Source organism: Paramisgurnus dabryanus, chromosome 19 (assembly GCF_030506205.2).
Source record: "Paramisgurnus dabryanus chromosome 19, PD_genome_1.1, whole genome shotgun sequence".
NCBI classification, from domain to species: domain Eukaryota; kingdom Metazoa; phylum Chordata; class Actinopteri; order Cypriniformes; family Cobitidae; genus Paramisgurnus; species Paramisgurnus dabryanus.
In genome coordinates this window covers 13,920,163-13,944,324 of record NC_133355.1, presented here as the reverse complement: position 1 = coordinate 13,944,324, position 24,162 = coordinate 13,920,163, and the positions used below count along the sequence as shown (strand labels likewise).

The following is a 24,162-nucleotide window of genomic DNA, read 5'->3' as shown; positions in this document are numbered from 1 at the left end:
GTCGAATTGGCTTTAAGATATCGAGGTAGATAAATCTGATCGTCTTTGGTCACAGGACTAGCGTGCAAGTCTTCATTCCTGATGAATGGACTTAGTTTTGAGCTCGCTCGGTCTCTCTCTCTCTCTCTCTCTCTCTCTCTCTCTCTCCCCCTCCCCGGCACTGTCACACTTGGGATCTGTCCCTTTTACATGTGAACCAAAAGCCCGGCTAATTACTGCTTCAGCAACAGGGGTAATGACAGGAAGGGTGAGAGAGGGACGAGACAGGTAAGATGAGAGACAGCGAGGCTCTAGGGCCTTTAAAGATGGAAATTAACCTCACTTTCTCTGACAAAACTCTCACAGTGAACGAGCACGACTTCACTTGGTGAAGGAAACTCCTCAGGTAATACTGTCGCATACTTCACATAGTTTAACTGCAGCTGCGTTTATGAGTCCTGAGGGGACCTTTTATTCTCTCTCACATACACACACACACATCTGGCAGATACACTACTAGCCCATCAAACCATCACAGAGCCTGACAGCATCTGCCAAAAACTTCCCTACATAGCTTTATATACTGTAGAGTATCATCTAACAAGCCAGGAAATGCTGCAAAATTATCTCATTTGCATTGATGAAGAATGCTTGTGGGACACTTGAAATGTGACTTTGGTGCCAAACAGTTAATTAAGCAAAACAGGTGCTTTGGTGCAGGTGAAAATGAAAAATGGCAATCATGTTCGCACACAATTCACAGAAATAAACAAGAGAGATATATCAAGTTTAACGCATATAGGGGTCCAATATGGAGGACCACAAGAGTCATGCAAAATGTAATAAAGAACTTCAATATTTAATAACTACCTGGACAATAAAAATAGCAATTAATACATTTGTTTAAAAATTCATTAAATAATCTAAATAAATAGACAAAGTTACAAAAAAATCATTATGTAACATTTTATTAGGCAATAAAAAGTGAGATTATGAAAATAACGTAGAAATGAAATATTAACCAATTAATAAATAGTTCAAAGTAATATAACAATTTACAAAAACAACATAAAACACTTAATAAGTTCATCATTTTAAATTGCATTTATAAATTCTTAATTAAATAATGGAATTTCAAAGTGTATTTCAAAAAGCGATTTAAAAAGAGAAACAAATAACTGGATTTATAAATTGAACTACAAATACAGGTTTAAATTAGGCATTTAAAAGGGCATTTCCGTTTAACATTTCTGTTTTCATTTCCGGATGGTTCTCCTTATTCTTTTCGCTATTCGATTTGCTTTTCGTTTTAGCTTCTCTATTCACTTATTTATTTCTCTTTTTAAATCTTTTGAAACACATTTTGAAATTCCATTATTTAATTAAGAATTTATAAATGCAATTTAAAATGATGAACTTATTGAGTGTTTTATATTCTTTTTGTAAATTGTTATATTAATTTGAACTATTTATTAATGGATTAATATTTTATTTCTACATTATTTTTATAATCTCACTTTTTATTGCCTAATAAAATGTTACAATGATTTTTTTATCATTTATATGTATTTATAGATTAATTAATACATTTTTAAACAAACCTATTAATTGCTATTTTTTATTGTCCAGGTAGTTATTAAGTATTGAAGTTCTTTATTACATTTTGCATGACTCTTGTGGTCCTCCATATTCCAAAAGTCATAGGCACTCAGTTCTCAAAACTTTAGATTTTATATACTTTTTCCATAACAAATTATATCACTGGCAAACACTTAAACGCCCCCAAAAAGCTGGTTCACTAAAAGCATGAAATATGAAAAAACGGCTACAGACAGATGTCAAGTCGCTATATGGATTAGTAGTCTTGAAAGTGAAGAATCTTAAAAGATCCCATTTTATTTCATAATGTGTCTTTGCTGTAAGATCTTAGTGGGGACCAATTGGCTATTGACACAGTTTCATATTCTCACTGATGCCGATTTTAAATTGCGCTTGGCAGGTGTTCATTTTAGGATGGGGGCATCAGAGGACAAGCCCTGTTGCAGCTTTTTTCTGTGTTTTTACAAGTTCATAGGACATCCCTAGGACAACTTAATAGGCCTAAATCACTTTAGGGATATTGAACTGTTATCATTATTTAGACAGTCCTGTTGCTGAGGTTGTATTGATCACTGGAGAAGAGAATAATGGCATTTGGCATTTAATCAAAAGAGGGAAGATAGTGAGAGTTTTACAGATGAATAGAACAGAGACGGATGATTAGGGACATTCGCTTGTGTTGGTGATAACCCTGCATTTAATCGTGAACAAAACTTCTGACTGGCTTTAAGGATAAAATCCAGCGTATTAACTATTAAATCTGGAATGTGCTTTTATGTAAAAATTATTTTTCCCCATTCCAGCTTAATATGTAAAGTCAACAGTAAGCCATTAGGAGGTTGACTTTTTTTTAATTGTCTAATGAAACATTGATCTGGTTCTCCGAAATACAATTCAGCCAATGATTTGTAATTGGCGTGCGTTAGGGGCATGGCCTTCTATTTGAATGACACATAGCATATGGGGGGAGTGTTTGGGACACATCAGTTCAAGTAATGAGGCTAAAAATGAAACGCTTCACCCTTAGTATGTTGTTTTTATGGGTGAAATATAATGAAAAAAAAATGATCCATAACAGAAGGATTCCAGTGGATACCTCTTTTCCCTAAATGTAAATAATATCATTATATAGGTGCTCATTATACTCCATCTAGAAAAACGTCAGTTGTGTGTGTCATAAGCTATACGCTTCATGCAAATTACCCACCTCCGAAACCATCAGAACAAAATTTCCTTTTTATTGCTGATAACAGCTGCAAAACGCTCGTAGGGTAGCATACGGCCTAATTATCAATTGTTAATGTGGCCATCAAAGGCCGACGCCGTAGCATAAGCCACCCGCTTCCCCAGAAACCCGTCAAAACTGAAAAATTGCAGCAGTTTTATTCAAGACACATCATGTTCCGATCCTTCAACATCATCACAATTCAATCCGATCTTTCCTCTCCATCCTCTTCCCCAGAATACTGAAAAATTGATCTGATGGCTCTGAATTGCATCCCTGCGGTACACTGCAATTTCAGACGCTCATACCTCATCATTCCGCTCTCAGAAATCACCGCTGAGCTACCGAGAGCTGAAGCCACTTTCAGATGAATCTCAAATATACACGACTGCAAGCCCTCGTAATTCCGCTGTCTGGAATTGTGCATATTGGTTATGGATTGGACTGATCTGATTATTTAGGAATGGGATGCTTTGTTGACCTCTTGTTAGTTGTCTATGCCAGTTAATTATTTTAGCTTTATATCACGGGGCTGTTGAATGCTTTATTCTGATTGGTTGAGAAATCCAATGCACGGGTATGCATTATTTTTCGATAACTGCACACCTAACCTGTTAAATGTCTTAAAATATCCACCAGTGCAATGTCTGTGGTAACTGTGTTATAAGCAGCATAATTGACTTCGGTCCTATGAATTATGTGAAAATAATGCACACTTTGCTTCCCGTCGTGCCGCATTACCACCTCGTGTGTGCATTATTTTTGAATAATTCAACGGCCCGTCGTCAATTATTACTTACATATGGTCTAATATTTAGTATATGTGTTGACTCTATCTCACATGAGATCATAAGCACAGAATTTATATTCAGCAAATTATGCTTCTGTAGCTCAACTGGTACAGAATTGTGTTAGCAGCACAAACTTTGATGTATAAGATGTATAGAGTGCGTCTGTTTAATGCATAAATGTAAATGATAATCTACTCTAACATAGTAGTTTCAATACCAAATCACCCCACATGTGACCTTTCAGAAACAACAAAAGTGCCCTTATAAGGCATTTAGTTTTTTAGTACTCTATGGGGCGGTTTCCCGGACAGGGATTAGACTTGGAAGAGTTGTCCAAACTGAAAACAACTTGCACTGACATATCTTAAAATACATCAGTTCCCTTTGTTTTGCCTCAAAATGCACGCACATAAGTAATGTTTTTAGTACGGTATGTTTCTTAAAACTAGTTATATTTCCCAATTAAACTCAGGTTTAGTCCTGGCTTAAGCTAATCCCTGTCCGGGAAACTGCCCCTATATGATTCAGTAGAGTAGAAATTGTGACCAGACCTTGAAAAGTTATAATGATCAGCACCTGATAAAAAAGTCATTGGGTTGAACAATAACTCATCTACAGATCATGCATTGAAAGTGTGCAGTAGCTCGATACTAAAATTGTGTGGCTATCCCTCACAACAAATACTGCCTTTGATAGCCACTAAACAGTATTTTGATATCACCATATCAGAAATGACCATGATGATAGTAGCTAGCACATGTATCCACACCCGTCGCTATGGGCGGGCCATAGGGGGCCGGGCCCGCCCTCAAAGACGCTTGTGCCCCCCCCAGTATTTAAAAAAATACTGTAATTTTAAATGATCATAGTTGCTAATTTTGTGTTGCATTAATGTTGTATTCTTTATAATTAAAACATTAAAAATATAAAAAACAATGGTGTGATTTTGTTTGATTGATGGGAATCTAGCTACACTGCAACAGCCTATCACGAGGCTACGTACGACACGTACGTGACGTAGCCTACGTCAGTGTAGCCGCTCAACAATTAGCGCACTTTTTTTAAACTAGATGAGTTTTCGCTTAGCTATACTGCTTTAAGATGGATATTTTCCGCAAATGGTTAAAAAGCCCACCAGCAGTCTCTAAAATTGAAACGACATCGACGCCTGATGTTGGAGAAGGAGACCCTGGACGACAGCCTGAGCCTGATGCAAGCTCCGTGGAGCCTGACCCCGGGACTAAAAGACTACTACATTCAGAAGATATGGACGTGTTCACTGCGGTGATTCAGCTTGCTTTTGAAAAGGACCTCACTCACAAGTTTAATTCCGAGTGGACACTTTATTAATGAGGAGGTTCTGCTCGGAGAAACGCCGCCTGCCGCTGTACTGACAGGAGGGAAGGGAGAGACGACAGTGCTGCCTCCACTCAATTACCGTAGGTTCAAAGTCTGTGTGCGTGCGTGTGTGTGTGTGCGCGCGCGAACGTGTCTCATGGCAATGCATATCCCTCTGTTGACTGCTTTAAAATGCAATGTTTGAGAGATGCCTCTAGATTTATGGATATTCATAAAATTGCTTCTATATGTAATGTGGTGTAGGCTATAGGCTATCTGTTCATATCGCTGATGGTTATGTTTAACGTGATGATTACGTGCTGCGCGAATAGAGTATATATTATTATAAGTATACGTACTGTAGGCTAATAATAAGTGTGCCCTCCCATGCATTTCATATGCCCCCCTTAAGACTGAGGTCTGGCGACGGGTCTGCATGTATCATAAGTACATTTTGTGCATTTATACCTTAAACTGTATACAGTATAACAGTCAGGGTTGCATGGAAAACCGACAGTTTTTAAAAATCCTACACTACACCAAGACCACCAGTATACTGCCCAATGGGAGTGTTCTTTACATGAATTCTCTAATATTCTTCACTACTAAAATCTAATAAATAAACTCAATGTCTAACCGCACCCCAGTATTCTCTGGAATTATTTTACCAGTAGTGAGCCAGATCCCTTTTGCCGTCCAGTACATGTGGAAACAGAAGAAGAGCCAGCTACAGTATCTAGTAACATCCCAGCTGGATTCATTTATCCTGTCTACACAAGATCTGTCAGTCTTTCCTTTTCTTTCCAGGCCAGCAGATACAGACCTAATGATCACGAAACAGGAAGATTTAGACCTACGCTCGGTGCCGTCACCCTTCTGGAACCAACTGCAAGCTTGAAAGATTCGGCCACAATGCAATGCTGACAGGAGTTAATTTACAGGCTGTGAGTCCAAGTGTGAGAAATAATGATAATGTCGTCTTGTCTACATCACCAATCCCAGGAAGTAAACTGTTGCCTACAATCTGTGTGTATGTTGTAGTCCAAGAAAATAAATTTACGTTGGAGACCATAACTCACATCATCGTTTACCTTGGGGTTTGTATCTTTTTCATATCATTAACATGTACTAATACACACTTACACACCAAAGGAAATGTTAAAACGGGAATCGGACAATAGGTGCTCTTTAATTTTTTATTTTATTTCAATATTTAACTATACATAACCCTGATAAACCACAAACTATTACAAGGAAATGGTAACAAACCATGTAATACTTATTACCTGAATGAATATCTCATTTTGATGCCCAATTACCCAGTCTAACACTTGGTTAATAATCAGGCACTAATTGGTGGTGTAACCCCTTTCTTGACCTCCCTCTATGACCCAAGGGATTGATGTCTACATGAACCAACCCAGAGTTTTGATACACTTGCTACAGACGCTCTGGATCATGCATTTACTCCGATCTTCTTGGCTGTGCAGTAGTCTATTTTATACAAAGCGGGCGCACCTTCTTTCCTGATACACCTACGCTATCAGAAATATGTGCTTAAGTCATTTACCAAACCATTCGCTGTCTCGCTCTTTGTAATTACTGTAGATTAGGGACTAATATCTAATTATGTCTTAATATGCTTTAATGCATTTTTAATGACGGCTCTGTGTTCTAGTCAAGGTCTCCGAGTGATTCAGAAGATGCCGTAGAAGCAGAAAAGGGGAATTTTGACTTGTCTTATGTTGGCATCAGAAAGGAAACGTTTATCCTACTGGCTGCGCTCGCGGTTTTTGATATGATGAAATATAATATAATAATCAATCAAAACCATTACTAAAGGGTTCCGATATGGGCGCTTCACAAAATCATCCACTTTTTTTGTTAAAAAAAATGAGATATAGCACAAATTGCATTATGACCACAGATTTCCTGTCAAGAATTTAACATTCAAATAAAACCCTCAAAATCATGTCTGAAACGAGCAAGATGCGTCAACATTTTTTAAACACTTGTTTTGTGATCTTGCACTGATTCATCTTTGTTTTATCCAATGAAATGTGTTATGCATGGAATGGCCAGAGATGGATGCTAATTGCATTGTGTCTCTAATTGGAAAGCCCTGATGTTTATGAACTGATTCTTGTTAATTAATGCTGGATAGTCAAATCGAGCAGCTTGAGAATTTTCCGCATAAATTACGGATAATTGGACTCGGCGTATCCCCGATGCAAAGTATACTCACAATCCTCCTGGTCAAATGAGAACAATTTGGACGTTACGAAAAAGACTCAACATTGTTTCAGCCAAAACTACTCACGACAATAGAGATGATTTGGCGAAGAACATCACGGGAAGTCCTACACAAAGGCTTTTTATCAAATGGACTTGGAAGCTAAACACACAGGACGACTACTACACTTGATTAAAAGACTTTAGTTCCTTAGGATTGCATACATACGTTTATACAACAGCACTCTTTTTATGGGTTTCCTATTTTCATCTCAATTAGGCAATCAAATCAATATCGATCCTAATACACCACAACAATATACAAGCTCAGATGCAAAAGACGCTTAACGTCACATTCGTCAAAAATTAGATAATGATATTAAAGGCGGGGTGCATGATCTGTAAAAGCCAACGTTGACATTTGAGATAACCTAAACAAACACGCCTCTACCCCAAAAGAATCTGGACCTTCTTTTGATAGACCCGCCCCACACATACGCAATCCAGGAAATAATGTCGGTTTGTAAACATGCCCCTTACTGCTGATTGGCTACAAGTGTATTTTGGTACTTGGCCCGACTCCCTTTTGTGTTTTTCAAAAATCATGCACCCCGCCTTTACTCCCGCCCTCAGGCCATTCAAAAATACCGCTATGTCTGCAGAATACATTAAGAGTCTGATAAAAAAACGACTTATAAGAAAATATGTCAGACACACTTAAAGGATTAATCAATTTTCTTTAAAAAAATCCAGATAGTTTACTCACGACCATGTCATCCAAAATGTTGATGTCTTTCTTTGTTCAGTCGACAAGAAATTATGTTTTTTGAGGAAAACATTCCATGACTTTTCTCATTTTAATGGACTTTAATGGACCCAAACACTTAACAGTTTTAATGCAGTTTAAAATTGCAGTTTCAAAGGACTCTAAACGATCCCAAACGAGACATAAGGGTCTTATCTAGCGAAACGATTGTCATTTTTGGCAAGAAAAATAGAAAATATGCACTTTTTAAACTTCTCGTCTTCCTCCAGTTGTGTGATGCGCCAGCACAACCTCACGTAATACGTCATCACGTCAAGAGGTCACGGATGACGTATCCAAACTACACCCCAGTGTTTACAAGGGTGGAGAAAGAGGGCCGTTCCGACGTTGTTGTATGTGGAATGATACAAATTAATGTCTTTGTGTCAGTTTATTGTTTAAAATGGTCCGCAAATGTGCGTTTCATATATGTAACACGTGACCTTTCAACGTTATTGCGCAATAACATGAGGTCGTGCTGGCGCGTCACACAGCTGGAGGAAGAAGAGAAGTTGTGGATTAAACGTGCATATTTTTTATTTTTCTTGCCAAAAATGACAATCGTTTCGCTAGATAAGACCCTTATGCCTCGTTTGGGATCGTTTAGAGTCCTCTGAAACTAAACTGCATTAAAACTGTTAAGTGTTGGGGTCCATTAAAGTCCATTAAGATGAGAAAAATCCTGGAATGTTTTCTTCAAAAAACTTAATTTCTTGTCGACTGACCAAAGAAAGACATCAACATTTTGGATGACATGATGGTGAGTAAATCATCTGGATTTTTTTAAAGAAAATTGACTAATCCTTTAAAGTGTAATTTTTTTTGGCCAAATATGATACATTTACATTTATGTAATAGGCAGATGCTTCTATCCAAAGTGACTTAGGGTGCATTTAAGCTATAATGTTTATCAGTATGTGTTACCTGAGAATCCTTCTTTGTTAACCTGTGAAAATGTCTGTGTCGGCATACTGCAATTAATCTCTATTAAGCTCCCTGATGCAGAACAACATTAAAACAATCGAACATGAAAAACAGTGCTATTGTCATCCATCACTATGAGTCAGGTCACATGAAAAACTCACACCAATGAAACTCAATACCAAAACACAAAACCTCATCCACAGTACAGAGGAACCCCTGGTGAGCCAATAAACCTGAAAACAATCACCTTAGCTGTGCCTGTAGCGATTAACGGTAGCGCAATTAAAAATGTTAATGTCAATGCGTGTGCACATGAGTGAGCATGCACTGGACTGTATTTATTTGACCTTGGACTCATCATTATGAGAGTTACAGGCGGTGCTTTGTTTACCTGTGATGTCATGCTGTTTGAAGGAGTCACTGTAGACTTGGTGTTGATTGGGACAATGTTTCTTCAGCCACTTACACACGTCCTGCTGAGTCCACAGCGCCACCGGTTTGGACAGCTTCACAGTTCCCGGCTGGGCAAGAGGAAAAATTAATGGATAAATAAAAGCAGAGCATGTCAACGGAACGCACACTGGGAATATTTTTCCTCTTCTGTGGACATTTCTTGTTGTTTAAAGGCCGGTACACCCATCCTTTAACCACCCCCTGAACAGCACAAAGGATCACTTTAATGGCCCCTGCATGTCTTTTTTCAAGCTTGAAAGCTCAAGTCCACATTCATTGTAAGTGCATAAAAATACAGGTACGACCAATCCTGCGAGTCCTTAAAAATCTTTCATGCTTTCAATAGGTTTGCAACAACAAGATAAAAAAGTAAATAATGCCAATTATTTGTTCATTTTTAGGTAAACTATTCTGTCTCTTCTTTCTGTAAGGTGAATATAATTTAGAGCGCTTACAATAACAGCCGTTGTGACAGAGCTGAAGTGTGCGCTACCTTTAAAAAGCAGCATAATTCAGCAGCAACACTGCCGAGCCAAACACACAGACGCTGAGTCAGTAGAAACTGCCTCCGGTGGGGCGAGAGTCACAACCCTACTAAAAACAGCACAGAGCTAATTAACCCAAGATACCTGCCGCCGAGGTGTGAAGGCAGGCCTGCCGAGCCGCGGTCACAAGCAGAGACTTACAGAGGACTGATGAGGTTTAATATATAAAGGTATATTCATGCATTGAAAGACGGTATGAACGGAGACACTGCAGTGGGCTCGATTTTACAAAAGATTGTAAGAAGTTAGAGGGACAGAGCCATAAATCTGTGGCAGGTGGGATACGAGAGGGATTGGCTTTGTAGCAGGATTTCTGTCCAATTAAAGTGAGGTGAGTGACAGATGAGTGGAGAACAGGTACAAAAGTTGGGGAGAGGAAAAGTGAGCTTTAAAATTATTACACACAAACACTTGTCGCAGTCATTCTGTCCTTGCTATAATTAGACAATTCAAGAATTTTTATGTTACTATAGCAACAAAGCATGATGACTTGAAGATGTGAATACATTACAGCACTAACTTGATCTTCATCTATGACAATAGAGGAGAAAAATGTCATTTTAGAGGCATTTAAAAGATTCTGGTTTGAAGTTTTGTACAATAAGTAATATTCATTACAGAGGATTTAGGAGTAAATACATTCTGTAAAATAAAAATGTGATTCAATATGAATGTATAAAGATTTTTCTCCATTTATGAATTTATTGGTGTAAATTTTCCAATACTTGTATATTATTTAAATATAAAATTTGTACTATTTATACTTAAGGATTCTCAATAAATTGTACGTGTTTTTACAAGATTGTAGTGTAGTGTATGTGACATGTACACTTGCTGCATTAGAGCGCCATCTAGTGATAAAAAGCTTATATACATGAAAAAATGCCAGTGTCTATCTATCTATAAATATTTTATTCAAAAGGCAACAACAATGACCTGAGGTGCAATGAGGTGCACAGTGCATTAAGAGATGTGTAGTCTATTATTTTGTGGTGACAACTTTATTAAAGGGATAGTTCACACAAAAAAAATTCTGTCATTGTTTACTCACCCTAATGTTGTTAGAAAATGTTGTTGTTTTTGTTCTGATGAACACGAAGGAAGATATTTTGAGGAATGTTTGTATTCAAACTGATCATGAGTCCCATACACTTCCATAGTATTCTCTTTTCCTTCTTTGGAAGTGAATGGGGTCCACACATGTCTTCCTTTGTGTTCATCAGAACAAATAAATGTATACAGGTTTGTAACAACATGGTGGTGAGTAAATGATGACAGAATTTTCATTTTTGGGAGAACTATCCCTTTAAATGTAGTTGTGTACTAAGTCAAAATAGTTAATTTTTGGTTTGATAATTTTGAGATGATGAATTCTGCAGTATGCACTAGTTAATTAATAATTAAAACGTTACTGAAGTAAATCAAAATCGTATATTATAATATACGATTTTGATTTACTTCAGTAACATTTTCCACTACAAGTGCAAAACGTGGTAAGCTTACCCTTGTAAGCTCAGACTCAGACACCGAGCGCTGAGGAGGAGATCTTCGCTGGAAGCCGGGACTCTGGTCCTGAAAGTCTTGGCTGTCATCGTCCAGTCCATGATCAACAGAAGTTTCCACCAGGTGCGAGGTCACATCCTCTGTGCACACTTGATGGTCGATCCCATTCTGAGTCAGATTGCAGTGGACAGCTGTAAAAATCATTAACATTAGTTAGTGACCAATAATAACCATCAGGTGGCGCCATTGTGTGTGGATGTAAAACACAAGTTAATGAAAAACTGTGCGCTTTTCAGTTTTCACTTTGGACCTTGCTTTGTGCATGATGTACTGTCATTTATGCAACAGAAAAGCACAGAATTTACTGGAATGTTATTGTAGAAGCATTAGGATTTGTTTTAAAATGGAATTACCGGAATCCTTAAACCAATTAATTTGAAAGTGTTGTTAAAAAAAATGCATGCTGTTGACTTCTAAAGTTTTCCTCTAGATGGCATCGGATGATCAAATTATGACTCTGGGCCCTGATAGTACTTCTATAATGAAATCATATATGCATCAGAACATAATAATAACTACAAAGATGATGACTAGACTATTATTTATCACTGTCAATAATAAATAACATTGAAATGTATAATTATGCCTCGGGTATTTTTCAGAAAGAACAACATAGAAAAACAACTTCTTACATACCTTGACGTGATGTGCGTATAAAAACAATGTAGCCTAGCAAAGAAATCCTAACTTATACAGTTTTCAAAAGAGTTGATTCTTACACATACAAAGATTTATTTGTCACTGAGCACTCAAAGAGTCAAACAGTAACACTTCAAATTCACTGTCGTGTCATCTGAAGTGAACTGAGCCCATGCAGATGAAAGCCAGTCAAAGCTTGTTTTGTCAGGAATTACATGAAGCTAAAGTGAATTAAATGCCTAAAAATAAAACACGTCATGCTTCCCCCAGCATGGAAACAGTATTGGAATATCAAACCAATGACCTATAAGACAAGGATGCATAACAAACGGTGCTATATAGCACCAAAACAGTTGCTTTGGATCGTAACGATAGAAGAACCATTTTTAGTGCCATATAGCACCGGTGAAGAACCAGTGAAGCACCAGTGAAGCACCTGTGTAGAACCATATAGTGCTATGTAGAACCATATGTGGTGCTATATGGCCCCTATATGGTTCTACACTGGTGCTTCACTGGTGCTTCACTGGTGCTTCACTGGTTCTTCACCGGTGCTATATGGCACTAAAATGGTTCTTCTATCGTTACGATCCAAAGCAATTGTTTTGGTGCTATATAGCACCGTTTGTTTTTTTAGAGTGTTATTACTTGAAAATAACTGAAGCATTATGCAGGCTGATTAAGAAACAATAATTCAAGAACTTCCATCTCATCCGTTTGAACACAAAAGCAGATAGCTAAAATGGATCATTTAACACATACAGGGAAATTATTGTATTGTGTTAAATCCATAGTTCACCTAAATAATAATAATAATAATAATAATAATAATAATAATAATAATAATAATAACATTGTAATGATTTACTTTATAACAGAATAGCCAAGATGTTCTTGATCTTCTTCATAGATATTTGGTCACAATGCATATCATTTAATATTTTTAAGAAAAAACTCATAAGAATTTATTAACCACCTCAAATACTGTACTTGATGTATAGTGCACAAGTTATATGCACTGTCATACAAAAATGTACTGGGGCGTTAACATTTGAAGGGATAATTTTTTGAAAATAGGCTCATTTTCCAGCTCCCCTAGAGTTAGACATTTGATTTTTTCATTTTGGAATCCATTCGGCCGATCTCCGGGTCTGGCGGTCCACTTTTAGCATAATCCATTGAATCTCATAATAATCAAAAATAACCAAAGAGTTTCAATATTTTTTCTATTTAATTAAAACTTGACTCTTCTCTAATTACATTGTGTACTAAGACCGACGGAAAATAAAAAAAATTGCGATTTTCTTGGCCGATATGGCTAGGAACTATATTCTCATTCTGGCGTAATAGTCAAGGACTTTGCTGCCGTAATTTGGCTGCAGCAGGCGCAATGATATTACGCAGCGACCGAAAATAGTCCCCTGCTATTGAAAGTTACCAAGGGGACTATTTACAGCCAGTGCGTAACAACATTGCGCCTCCTGCAGCCATGTTACAACAGCAAAGTCACTGATTATTACGCCAGTATGAGAATATAGTTCCTAGCCATATCTGCCTAAAAAAAAAAAAAAATCACAATATTTTTATTTTCCGTCGGTTTTAGTACACGATGTAACTACAGAAAAGTCAAGTTGTACATGGGAAAACAGCTAATTTAGTCATTTTTGAGCGTGATGCTAATGGTCTAATCAGATTCAATGAATTATGCTAAGCTATGCTAAAAGTGGTAGCGCCAGACCCGGAGATCGGCTGAATGGATTCCAAACCGATAAAAATCTAATGTTTAAATGAGCATATTTTCCAAAAAGTGGAATGTCCCTTTAACTCTTTCACCGCCAGCGTTTTTAAAAAAAGTTGCCAGCCAGCGCCAGCGTTTTTCATGATTTTCACCAAAGTTTAATGCCTTCCAGAAAATGTTCTTCTTTAAATATATAAACATACAATACACCAAATGAAAGAACAGACCCTCTGCTTTAAAAAAAAAAAAAAAAACGTTTCATCCTACCTTCAGTGGTTCTTTTGTAATCAGCTTTTGAATATGGGTAGGTTTCTGCAAAAACACCATATTTTGAGCAAAAAGCAGAGATAATTCAATTTTTGTGACGGACTTTTCATAGAGATCCCATTCAGAGCAATCTTTAAAACAGACACGGACATGCAGCCGCTTGCCATAGGGCAATACTTCCGGGTTTAAAAAGTTGCGGAAGGGATAATAGCGGTATTGCGGAAAGACGGAAAATCTCGTCATTGGCGGGGAAGTGTTTTCTCTTAATTGACGAGATATCTCGTCAATGGCGGTGAAAGAGTTAAAAAGGTCCTAATATATACCATTTAGGTTCAGATATGTGTACATTTGGTACGAATATGTTGAGTTTGAGGTACAAATATTCACTGTTTGGTACAAGTATGTGCCTCTGTGGTACTAATATGAACTCTTAAGGTGCAAAAGTGACCATTTTTACCCTTTTTGACATTGTGAAATACTTCAATCTGGTCCTGTAAGCGAATGAAGACATAATTTTTATTTTTAACGTATTTAACCATTTAGATTTACTAGCATGCAGGAGCATTCATGAAAAATGCTGTATTGTATCTATATCAGCTGGTAGCATTGCGTAACGGCCATCTAATGAATCTAAACCGTGATGACATCTGCTGAATACCATTACTAAGAGAACGACTGATAACTTGAGCAGAACAAATTGCTTTGCTGTTGTGTACTGAGCCCCTGTTGCTGTGAATGCTGGGAATATCCATCCTGTCTTGTTGTGAAGAACCAGCACATCTACAGGCGAAGGCCAGGATGGAGAAAAAGGGACTTAACATGCAAGGCACGGAGAGCTCGCCTCTCTCAAATCCCTCACTTTTTTCCGGGCCCTCTCTCTCTCTGTCTTCTTTAGGTTCCTCAATACTCAGTCATGCTGTCTAATGGCCAGGCGCCCTACAGTAGATATAAATTATACATTTAACGCTGTATGGCAAACGGAACAGGAGGAGATATGAAAAAAGATAAAAAATGAAACGCAAAAAATGCGATTTCAAAGCTTAAGAGATGAACATCTCAAGACAGACAAGCATACTTGATTTGTGTGAAAAGTGTTTTGAGGTGTTTGCTTTCACTGGGGTTGATGTTGAGCCTTGGGATGGAAAAGAGATGCATTTCTGTTCTAAATATAGATCAGAACGTTCTTTCGCTCTTCTGTATGACATGCGCATTGAGCGATGAAGTATCGAGACAGAAAGAAAGAGAGAAAGAAAGATGCAGCTCTGTGTAAACCAGTCTTGCTCTCCCCCTATTTATGCAGCATCATGTCACTCCAAACCAGTATGCATTCCTAGGAGGGATTTAAAGACTCTTTATGCAGTACTTTAATACAAAAACAGTGTATAGTGAGCACATCTGTTAAGCTCCAAAAGGACACTAATCGATTCACCTCCATAACGTCACATTACTGTTAGTCTCAGCAGAATAGTGAGAGGAACTGCCGGCTCATCTGTCTGGCTCTAGTGTGCTTCACCATAGATCAGCATGTGCTTGTGATGGATTTGTTTTCTGAAGTGAGTCTGCATAGCAGTTTAGTTAAAAGTGTAGGGGTTTGTTTGGGACTCAAAGTGTGACCCAGAAAAAGAAGTGGAGTTAGTATCATCCAATTCTGAATATAGACGACAACGCTTCAGGGTAAAAAGAAATGCACAAGGGTGTCCGAAATGTCATTTTTTTTAGTGAGGAAAAGTGTCTTTGTGAACATCATAGGTCAAAGCTGAAAGCTTAGGGTCTACTTTGAGGGCAATTCACTGTGAAAGCTGACTACTTTTCTGACACATACACTAACAGAGGTGCATGCTGACCTACATTATCCACAAGGAAATACCAACAAATGTTACTATCTAAGAGCTTGTTCACACTGTCAGTCCAAAACCGATTTTGATGCATAACCGATTCCAATCAAATTAAGAACATGTGAACGGCACATGAAATCCGTTTTTTCAAAATGCATTTCCGGAAATGCTCTGATTGCATTTATGTAACTTTTTGGTTACATCATGCTGTCCGTCACGTAAATGCCAACCCCAGCGCGAACTTTGGAACAGTCCATTTCTGACGAAATGATATGGGTGTTTGGGAAAGTCCGTGTATTGGGGAATATAATTTCTACAACGTCAGATGTCGAGGCAGATTGTCATGCCAGGGTGACGTCATTGCAATGGAAACGGCAGAACGCTACAGGACGCACAGATTGGATCTGAACAGTTGTGATACACAATATGGAAAGTGAGTCTGTCAAATCGAATATGCACCAAAATCGGATAAGGACTGACAGTGCGACTAATCAGTCTTGACTAAAGTCTTTTAAACGGCAACTATATATATATATTTTTTTTAAATCAGTTCAAAGTTTTTGATAAACAACACAGTGTTGGACCCCCTTTTGCCTTCAGAACTTCCTTAATTCTATGTGGCATTGATTCAACAAGGTGCTAAAAGCTTTCTTTAGAAATGGTGGCCCATAATGATAGGATAGCATCTTGGAGTCGATGGAGAGTTGTGGGATGCACATCCAGGGCACAAAGCTCCCGTTCCACCACATCCCAAAGATTGTCTATTGGGTTGAGATCTGGTGACTGTGGGGGCCATTTTAGTACAGTGAACTCATTGTCATGTTCAAGAAACCAATTTGAAATTATTTGAGCTTTGTGACATGGTGCATTATCGTGCTGAAAGTAACCATCAGAGGATGGGTACATGGTGCTCATAAAGGGATGGACATGGTCAGAAACAATGCTCAGGTAGGCCGTGGCATTTAAAGGATGCTCAATTGGCACTAAGGGGCCTAAAGTGTGCCAAGAAAACATCCCCCACACCATTACACCACTACCACCAGCCTGGACAGTGGTAACAAAGCATGATGGATCAATGTTCTCATTCTCTTTACGCCAAATTCTGACTACCATCTGAATGTCTCAACAGAAATCGAGACTCATCAGACCAGGCAACAGTCTTCAACTGTCCAATTTTGGTGAGCTTGTGCAAATTGTAGCTTCTTTTTCCTATTTGTAGTGGAGATGAGTGGTACCCGGTGGGGTCTTCTGCTGTTGTAGCCCATCCGCCTCAAGGTTGTGCGTGTTGTGGCTTCACAAATGCTTTGCTGCATACCTCGGTTGTAACAAGTGGTTATTTCAGTCAAAGTTGCTCTTCTATCAGCTTGAATCAGTCGGCCCATTCTCCTCTGACCTCTAGCATCAACAAGGCATTTTCGCCCACAGAACTGCCGCATACTGGATGTTTTAACATTTTCACACCATTCTTGTAAACCCTAGAAAATGGTTGTGAAAATCCCAGTAACTGAGCAGATTGTGAAATACTCAGACCGGCCTGTCTGGCACCAACAACCATGCCATGCTCAAAATTGCTTAAATCACCTTTCTTTCCCATTCTGACATTCCGTTTGGAGTTCAGGGGGCGTATTACAGAAACTTTCTATCTTAGGTCTTAACTTAAGATATGATGTGTAAAGTTAAGATTTTTCACAAATTCATATTACAGAAGCAAATCTTAAATTGATTTAGGATTCTCATCTTATCTCACCAAATCTTATCTCATCTCTAGTTAGGAAATCCCAAATCGCTTAATCATGTTCGGCTATCAACTGTCATGTCTGTTACCAAGCAACCAGCAATGCGTGAGCTGCTGCTACAGTAAACAAAAGAATTGTCCTTTTAATTTCAATGGGGCAAAAAAATACATGTTATTAAATTCATTGTAATCATAGTCTGTGTTTTTTGTATTAGTGTTTTAGCACATCATCTATCAGTTACCATTCAATTTAAACATTTAGCAAATGTGACTTACAAAAATTAAAATTATTCTTCCTAAGTGTTAGGATACTACTGTACATTTCAACATTTGATAGAGACATGACAAGAAATAGATGCTGAGTCAAGTGTGTACTGTATTCACTATAATCCCATCAAGTGTTCACGGATAAGATAACTGTTTTTTAATAATGAGGGACGACAGAAATTGAAAGATCGCTCCAGTAGTGAGAAACATTGTGATTATGTGAATGTGTGAAGGTAAAAAACATTCAAAGAGTATTCCAAAAACAAACATTGATGTTTTTCATCGTCCACTTTGTTAAAAATGTAATGTCATTCTCCCGCAGCTCTATCATAATGTGATTGTTTCAGCTGGCTCTCATTAAAGTTTTAAGTTAGGACACCTGTGAGGTTACCCTAAAGTTAAGACCGTTTTTAGTAGAGTTGTTCCGATTCCGATACCAGTATCGGAAATGCGGCCGATACCACCAAAAATTCTGGCATCGGAATCGGCGAGTACTTGAACCCATGTACCGATCCGATACCATTTTCTTAATAAACCTAGTTATGCCCCGTTATAGGTAACACTAAAGCACACGCTGCAAAGCAAAACTCATTTCTTCTTCGCTGCTCTTAATGCAAACGGAAGGAAGTTACCACGCGTGACGCAACCACTGTTTACTTAGTGCGGCGAAGAAATGAAAGCATGCAGTCGTATGTCCGCTGTTTGTTAATATTTCAGACTAATAAAACATCGACATGTCTCAACGGAATCCGCGCCCGCAGATTTTCGCGGAGAACTCAGTGGATTTAATGCCTGTGATTGACAAGCACACATACCCCGCGCTTGAGCGCGTTTGTGACCGACCGTCATTGACAAGAAGCACTAATACAAAGCCTCGCGCGTTTGTGAGCGGCATTGACAAGTACATAAACCCTGCCCGTGCTTGCTGTGATTGTTTTTAATGATAAGAGCATGAATCACTTGATATTTGAGATGAAATAAAACTTACCACTGAGTTTTACCGCAGATCTTGTCTCTGTCGTCTATGTGACGCGACAGTCAGCACTCAGCACATCATCATTTCAAATCCGTTTACAAGACGAATGCTCTTGTTATGTTTAATATAAAGTTTACATTGCGCTGTAAAAATGATGAAATTATCTTCATACGTGCTTAATTCATAATGAGAACGTATTAACACAAGCTTTTTATTCTGCTATTATATATATATATATACATACACACAATAATATTTGTCTTTTTATATAGGCTACAAACTATAATTCTGTCTTGACATGCACATTATCTGGATCATGTCATTCAACTCATTGGTTTGGTGTATTCATTTTAATTGTAAGCCTTTAAAAAGTAATTATTTTAGATGCAATTAAATTCTCAAATTTCTTCTAAAAACATTTAAAATCATCCCTCAGAATTCCGAACATTTTTCCAATTATTCTACACCTAAAATAGCCTTTCAGTGTTAGATTTGTGGCTCGTTTTCTCTTAGGAAAAATAAATATTACTGTAAAATGTCCTAAAATAAAAATAGCCTACTCTAGCTCACTGTATTTCATGTTTTATACAGAAAAGTCTGAAGCACACCATAAAAAAGTTATATCCATTCATACAGGGCTAGTAGTATGTACAGCTGTATATTATACAGATACATACCCAGGTATCGGATCTGTACTCGGTATCGGCCGATACCCTGAGCCCAGGTATCGGAATCGGTATCGGGAAGAGAAAAATGGTATCGGAACATCTCTAGTTTTTAGGATGTTTTGTCAAGTTAGGATGCTTCTGTAATACCACTTTCCTATCTGCAGTTAAGATAAGATAATGCATTTAGGAACATCATTCTATAATAGCTTTTGTCTTAAATGAGGTCCTAACTGAAATTACCATGGTTACCAAACAGTTAAGATAAGATTTTAAAGTTAGGACTTTTCTGTAATACGCCCCCAGGAGATTTTCTTGACCAGGACCACACCCCTAAATGCATTGAAGCAACTGCCATGTGATTGGTTGATTAGATAATTGCATTAATGAGAAATTAAACAGGTGTTCCTAATAGGCCTGTTCCGAATACCATTTTTTGAGCTTCGAAGCTCTAGTAGAAATCAAATCGAATATTCGAAGGTTCGGAAGGAGGGGCTGAACATATTTTTCTCTTTAATAAAGGCAGGAATCTCTGTGTGTGTGTGTGTGTGTGTGTGTGTGTGTGTGTGTGTGTGTGTGTGTGTGTGTGTGTGTGTGTGTGTGTGTGTGTGTGTGTGTGTGTGTGTGTGTGTGTGTGTGTGTGTGTGTGTGTGTGTGTGTATATGCGTGTGTGCCTGGCTGTCTGCAGTTTTATTATGTGGCGGATGTGTTGCTGCGGACGCAAGGCAGTGTACTGCCTTTTTTCGTGCAATATGGACATGTGACACGTTTAGAATTAATAAACTTTAAAAATACTACAGAACAGCGCAAGCCAGAAGCAGTCCTGCGAGAACAGCTTTAGTGAAACAAAACACAAGAGCATTACTTTTAATAAGCCTAACATTTTTCTAACAAACAAACATTCCCGTATCAGAAATAAACAGCACAGTAATTACTGACATCGTAAAGGGTAGGCTATTTAAATAAAACAACGAAAATAAATGAACGAAGTTCAACAAACTGTAATAAAACGGTAGCATACTTTCAAAATCAAGTTTATTTATAACACTTACACCATCCAATATGTTTTTTCATCAGTAGAACAATAAAGAAGATATTTTGCAGAAACCCCAGTGCTCCGTCATGCAAGTCAACCGATCCGCACACTTTAAGAGCTAAAGCATATATATCCAATACAACAGTAATCCCCCATAACTCCGTGTGACATCTTGACGTCTTGTGAAGCAAATCAATCAGTTTTTACAAGAAATTGAACGTTATTTACAACACTATTAGCGTGAATGCCAAAGCAGGAAGTGCGCTTTCCGTTCGCGGCGATCTCTTCCACTGGTGGCGTTTGGTGGCTGTTGGCTATGGATGTTGGTCTCTCTGTGTCACCTATAGAGTGGGAGCGTGAAGCGCACTTCCTGCCTGGCAAAAGCTCTGCATTAATGCTGTAAAATATTTATATATATATTCGAATCTCAAAACTGAAAATCGAATGTCAACCCACGGAACGAATATTCGAATATTCTGGTCCAGCCCATAGTGTTCAGCCGAACAAAGAAATTTGAAGAACAAAAACGTGTTTGGAAAAACTTCAGAGTGAGTAAATGATTTTGTTTTTTATGGTGAACTATCCCTTTAACATTAAACTTCATAGTCCATTTAAATTCACAATAAAGTTTATCTGATGGAAATACATTGCATGCAGCATTTAAACCATGCAGATGTATGTGTGTGGACACATTTTTATACTGTTCTCATAAAATGTGTCAAAACAAATAAATTGAGTGCTTAGTATCTTTGCAAGCGACTACGTAACCACGAAGGTCCATACCTCTTCAACTGAAAAGAGTGCTACTGTAGCTCAGAAACACAGAACCACATTCAAACATTTCAGTGGAGTCCTTGTTACACGCTTACTAATCGAGCTTTTTGAAGACACAAAGCGAAAGAAGAAACGAGAGAGCTAATTCTCCCATATGTGAGCTAAGGAGAAGCTTCCCCTCCAGGCCCCCTTTCTCAGTTTTAACAATCATCCAAAATTAAAGGATCGCCTCTGTTCTATAAAGTAGGCCAACTTAATTCTGGAATTAAATACGGATATTGAACCCTGTCCTTAAAGACAAAGTGTATGCCTAGTGAACTCATTTAGCCTCCAATCTGGATCCCAAGGTACAGCTGGTCAGCTGGTTTGAACTTTTGATCATTAGAGCCAGTGCGAGCTTTGCCCCTCATTGCCACTTTAGTGATTTAATCTGACATCCAATCAAGCTAAGAATGAATCGTGTCTTTCAGGCATTAATGCTTTCTCCAATCTAATCATGCATACAAAGCTGATATAGTGTATCGCTTCAGATTCATTGCTGCAAACTTCACCAAGTTGAAAAATAATGGTGCACTTTAAATAAACACAGCTGTGCTAAAAATATCCTTAATGTTGACTTACAGTAGCTAGCAGCAACTTGCTTAGCAGACAAAACAGAAGCAAGAATCTCAGCACACATTTGAAAAAGGCAGGGAAAAAAGTCTGGGGAGAAATTATAAATAGCAAGTATTGCAGTCTAATATGGACGCAGAGCACTGAGACAGCTATACGTATTTAAACAGGAGCCAGAATTCAACATTTCAAAATCCTAGTATTTTATGGATTTGCCACTGTTATCACAAAAACAAGCGGCTGTTGATGCTTGACGTTCATCCTCAGAGACTATACACTGTGTACTTAAAACAAAATCCACTCAATACCCACAAAGAGGGACCTGAAGTGTTTTTGAAAGCTTTTTGGCATTAAATATTGAGCTATAAATATGATATGCAGAATTATTAACCGTAGCTGAGGAAAGTGATACAGTACCAGTTACCTGCTATTCTTCTGCTAGTGAAGAAATTAGCATACTGTACTGTACAATACACATCTTAAAGGGATAGTTCACCCAAAAATGAAACTTCTGTCACCATTTACTCACCTTCATGTTGTTACAAACCTGTATAAATTTCTTTATTCTGATTAACACGAAGGAAGATATTTTGAGGAATGTTTGTGACCAAACCAATCAGAAGCCCCATTAACTTGCGAAGTAGAAAAGAATACTATAGAAGTGAATGGGGCTCATGAACGGTTTGCTCAAAATATTTTCATTCATGTTCATCAGATCAAAGAAATAAATAAATTCAGGTTTGTAACAACATGACAGTGATTAAATAATGACAGAATTTTCATTTTTGGGTGAACCATCCCTTTAAAGCTTCAGAAAAGGTTTGACAAACAAATGCCCCTTAGTTAAATGGACAACAGTATACATTATGTTAAGGCAAACATCTTAAAAATGCCTTTTTTATGTACTTTGTTCAGTGCTACAACTATTTATCAAAAATCTGTCTGAAGACTGAAGACAAGTAATGATGAGTTTCTAACGCTTACCGTGTTGGGAGTGATGTTGCTTAGCACACATACACATACGCTTTAAACTTCCTTGTAGGAAATTTAACCCTGTTTTACTTCTAAAGAAAAACTAAAATAATAAAAAATAGTTAGTGCACAAGTTGTCTATGGACATTTTACTATTTTAGGTTTATATTCATATTAATGTAAAAGGTAAAGTAGGAACATACAGGACATGTTAACTTACCAAAAGATAGTATTTGAGCTATCCACGGAAAACAAGCCTAGATCAACTGGCCACAGTTTAAGTTTAACTTTTATTTGTACTTGAACTTGATTGACACATAACAAAACTTTATAGGTGATGGTCCCATTTCAGTCAGTAAAGGTGAATAAGTTAACTACATCAAAGCACATCAAAGTAAATAAAAAAGAGGTAATGCCTTAAAAAAGCATTATAACTCATTCAACTTTTTCACAACCTAATGTTTCAATGCTGTGAACAGCATAATAGCACCCAGCTCCTCTAGCCTCAATTCAAATGAATATTAATCAGAGCCTAAATTAGACTGACTATCTTCAGCTTTTCCCTTCTGCATCAACTCTCTAAAGTAAAAATAGGAATGAGGAGTGAATAAATAGATGTGCAGAGCGATCCAAATTGATCCTACTAGAGCATGAGACGCCACAGAGCCTATGGGTGTGAGACAGCATTATCAGCTCACCGACAAGGTCCTGGGAATTAGGATAAATGGTCAGAAATCTGTGTCTCTGTATGTGGGCTCTCTTAGAAAGACATTTCTTAAATACTGTACAGCAACACTTAACAACAATGCACAATATTAGGGATAAGTTCATCCAAAAATAAAAATTCCATCTTCATTTACATCATGTTGTTGTAAACCTGTATACATTTCTTTGTTCTGATGAACACGAATGAAGATATTTTGAGAAATGTTTGTAACCAAATTAATCAGAAGCCCCATCGACTTCCATAGTTGGAAAAATGAACACTACAGAAGTGAATGGGGCTTCAGATCAGTTTGATTACAAACATTCCTCAAATTATCATTCCTCCTGTTCATCAGAACAAAGACATATACAGGTTTGTAACAACATGAAAGTGAGCAACCGCCGAAGAATTTTTATTTTGGGCTGAACTATCCCTTTAATGGGTTGGGTTCCTTTTATTGCATCTTTTTTTCCATACATTGAAAGT

The 24,162-nt window shown here is 37.7% G+C and overlaps 1 protein-coding gene across 4 annotated transcripts in view; it reads right to left on the bottom strand.

The window, feature by feature from the left end:
• Window positions 1-24,162, bottom strand: part of samd12 (sterile alpha motif domain containing 12) — a 112,909-nt gene that overhangs the window by 82,673 nt on the left and 6,074 nt on the right. For all 4 annotated transcript variants that reach the window (XR_010544843.2, XM_065290457.2, XM_065290446.2 and 1 more), the window contains exons 2-3: window positions 11,395-11,585; window positions 9,285-9,414 (exon numbers count right to left, since the gene is read on the bottom strand). Coding sequence is in view for 3 of the 4 variants with exons in the window: in XM_065290457.2 (XP_065146529.1) it covers window positions 9,285-9,414; window positions 11,395-11,585 (321 nt within the window). In the remaining variant the exon portion in view is untranslated. The remainder of the gene's footprint in view (window positions 1-9,284; window positions 9,415-11,394; window positions 11,586-24,162) is intronic.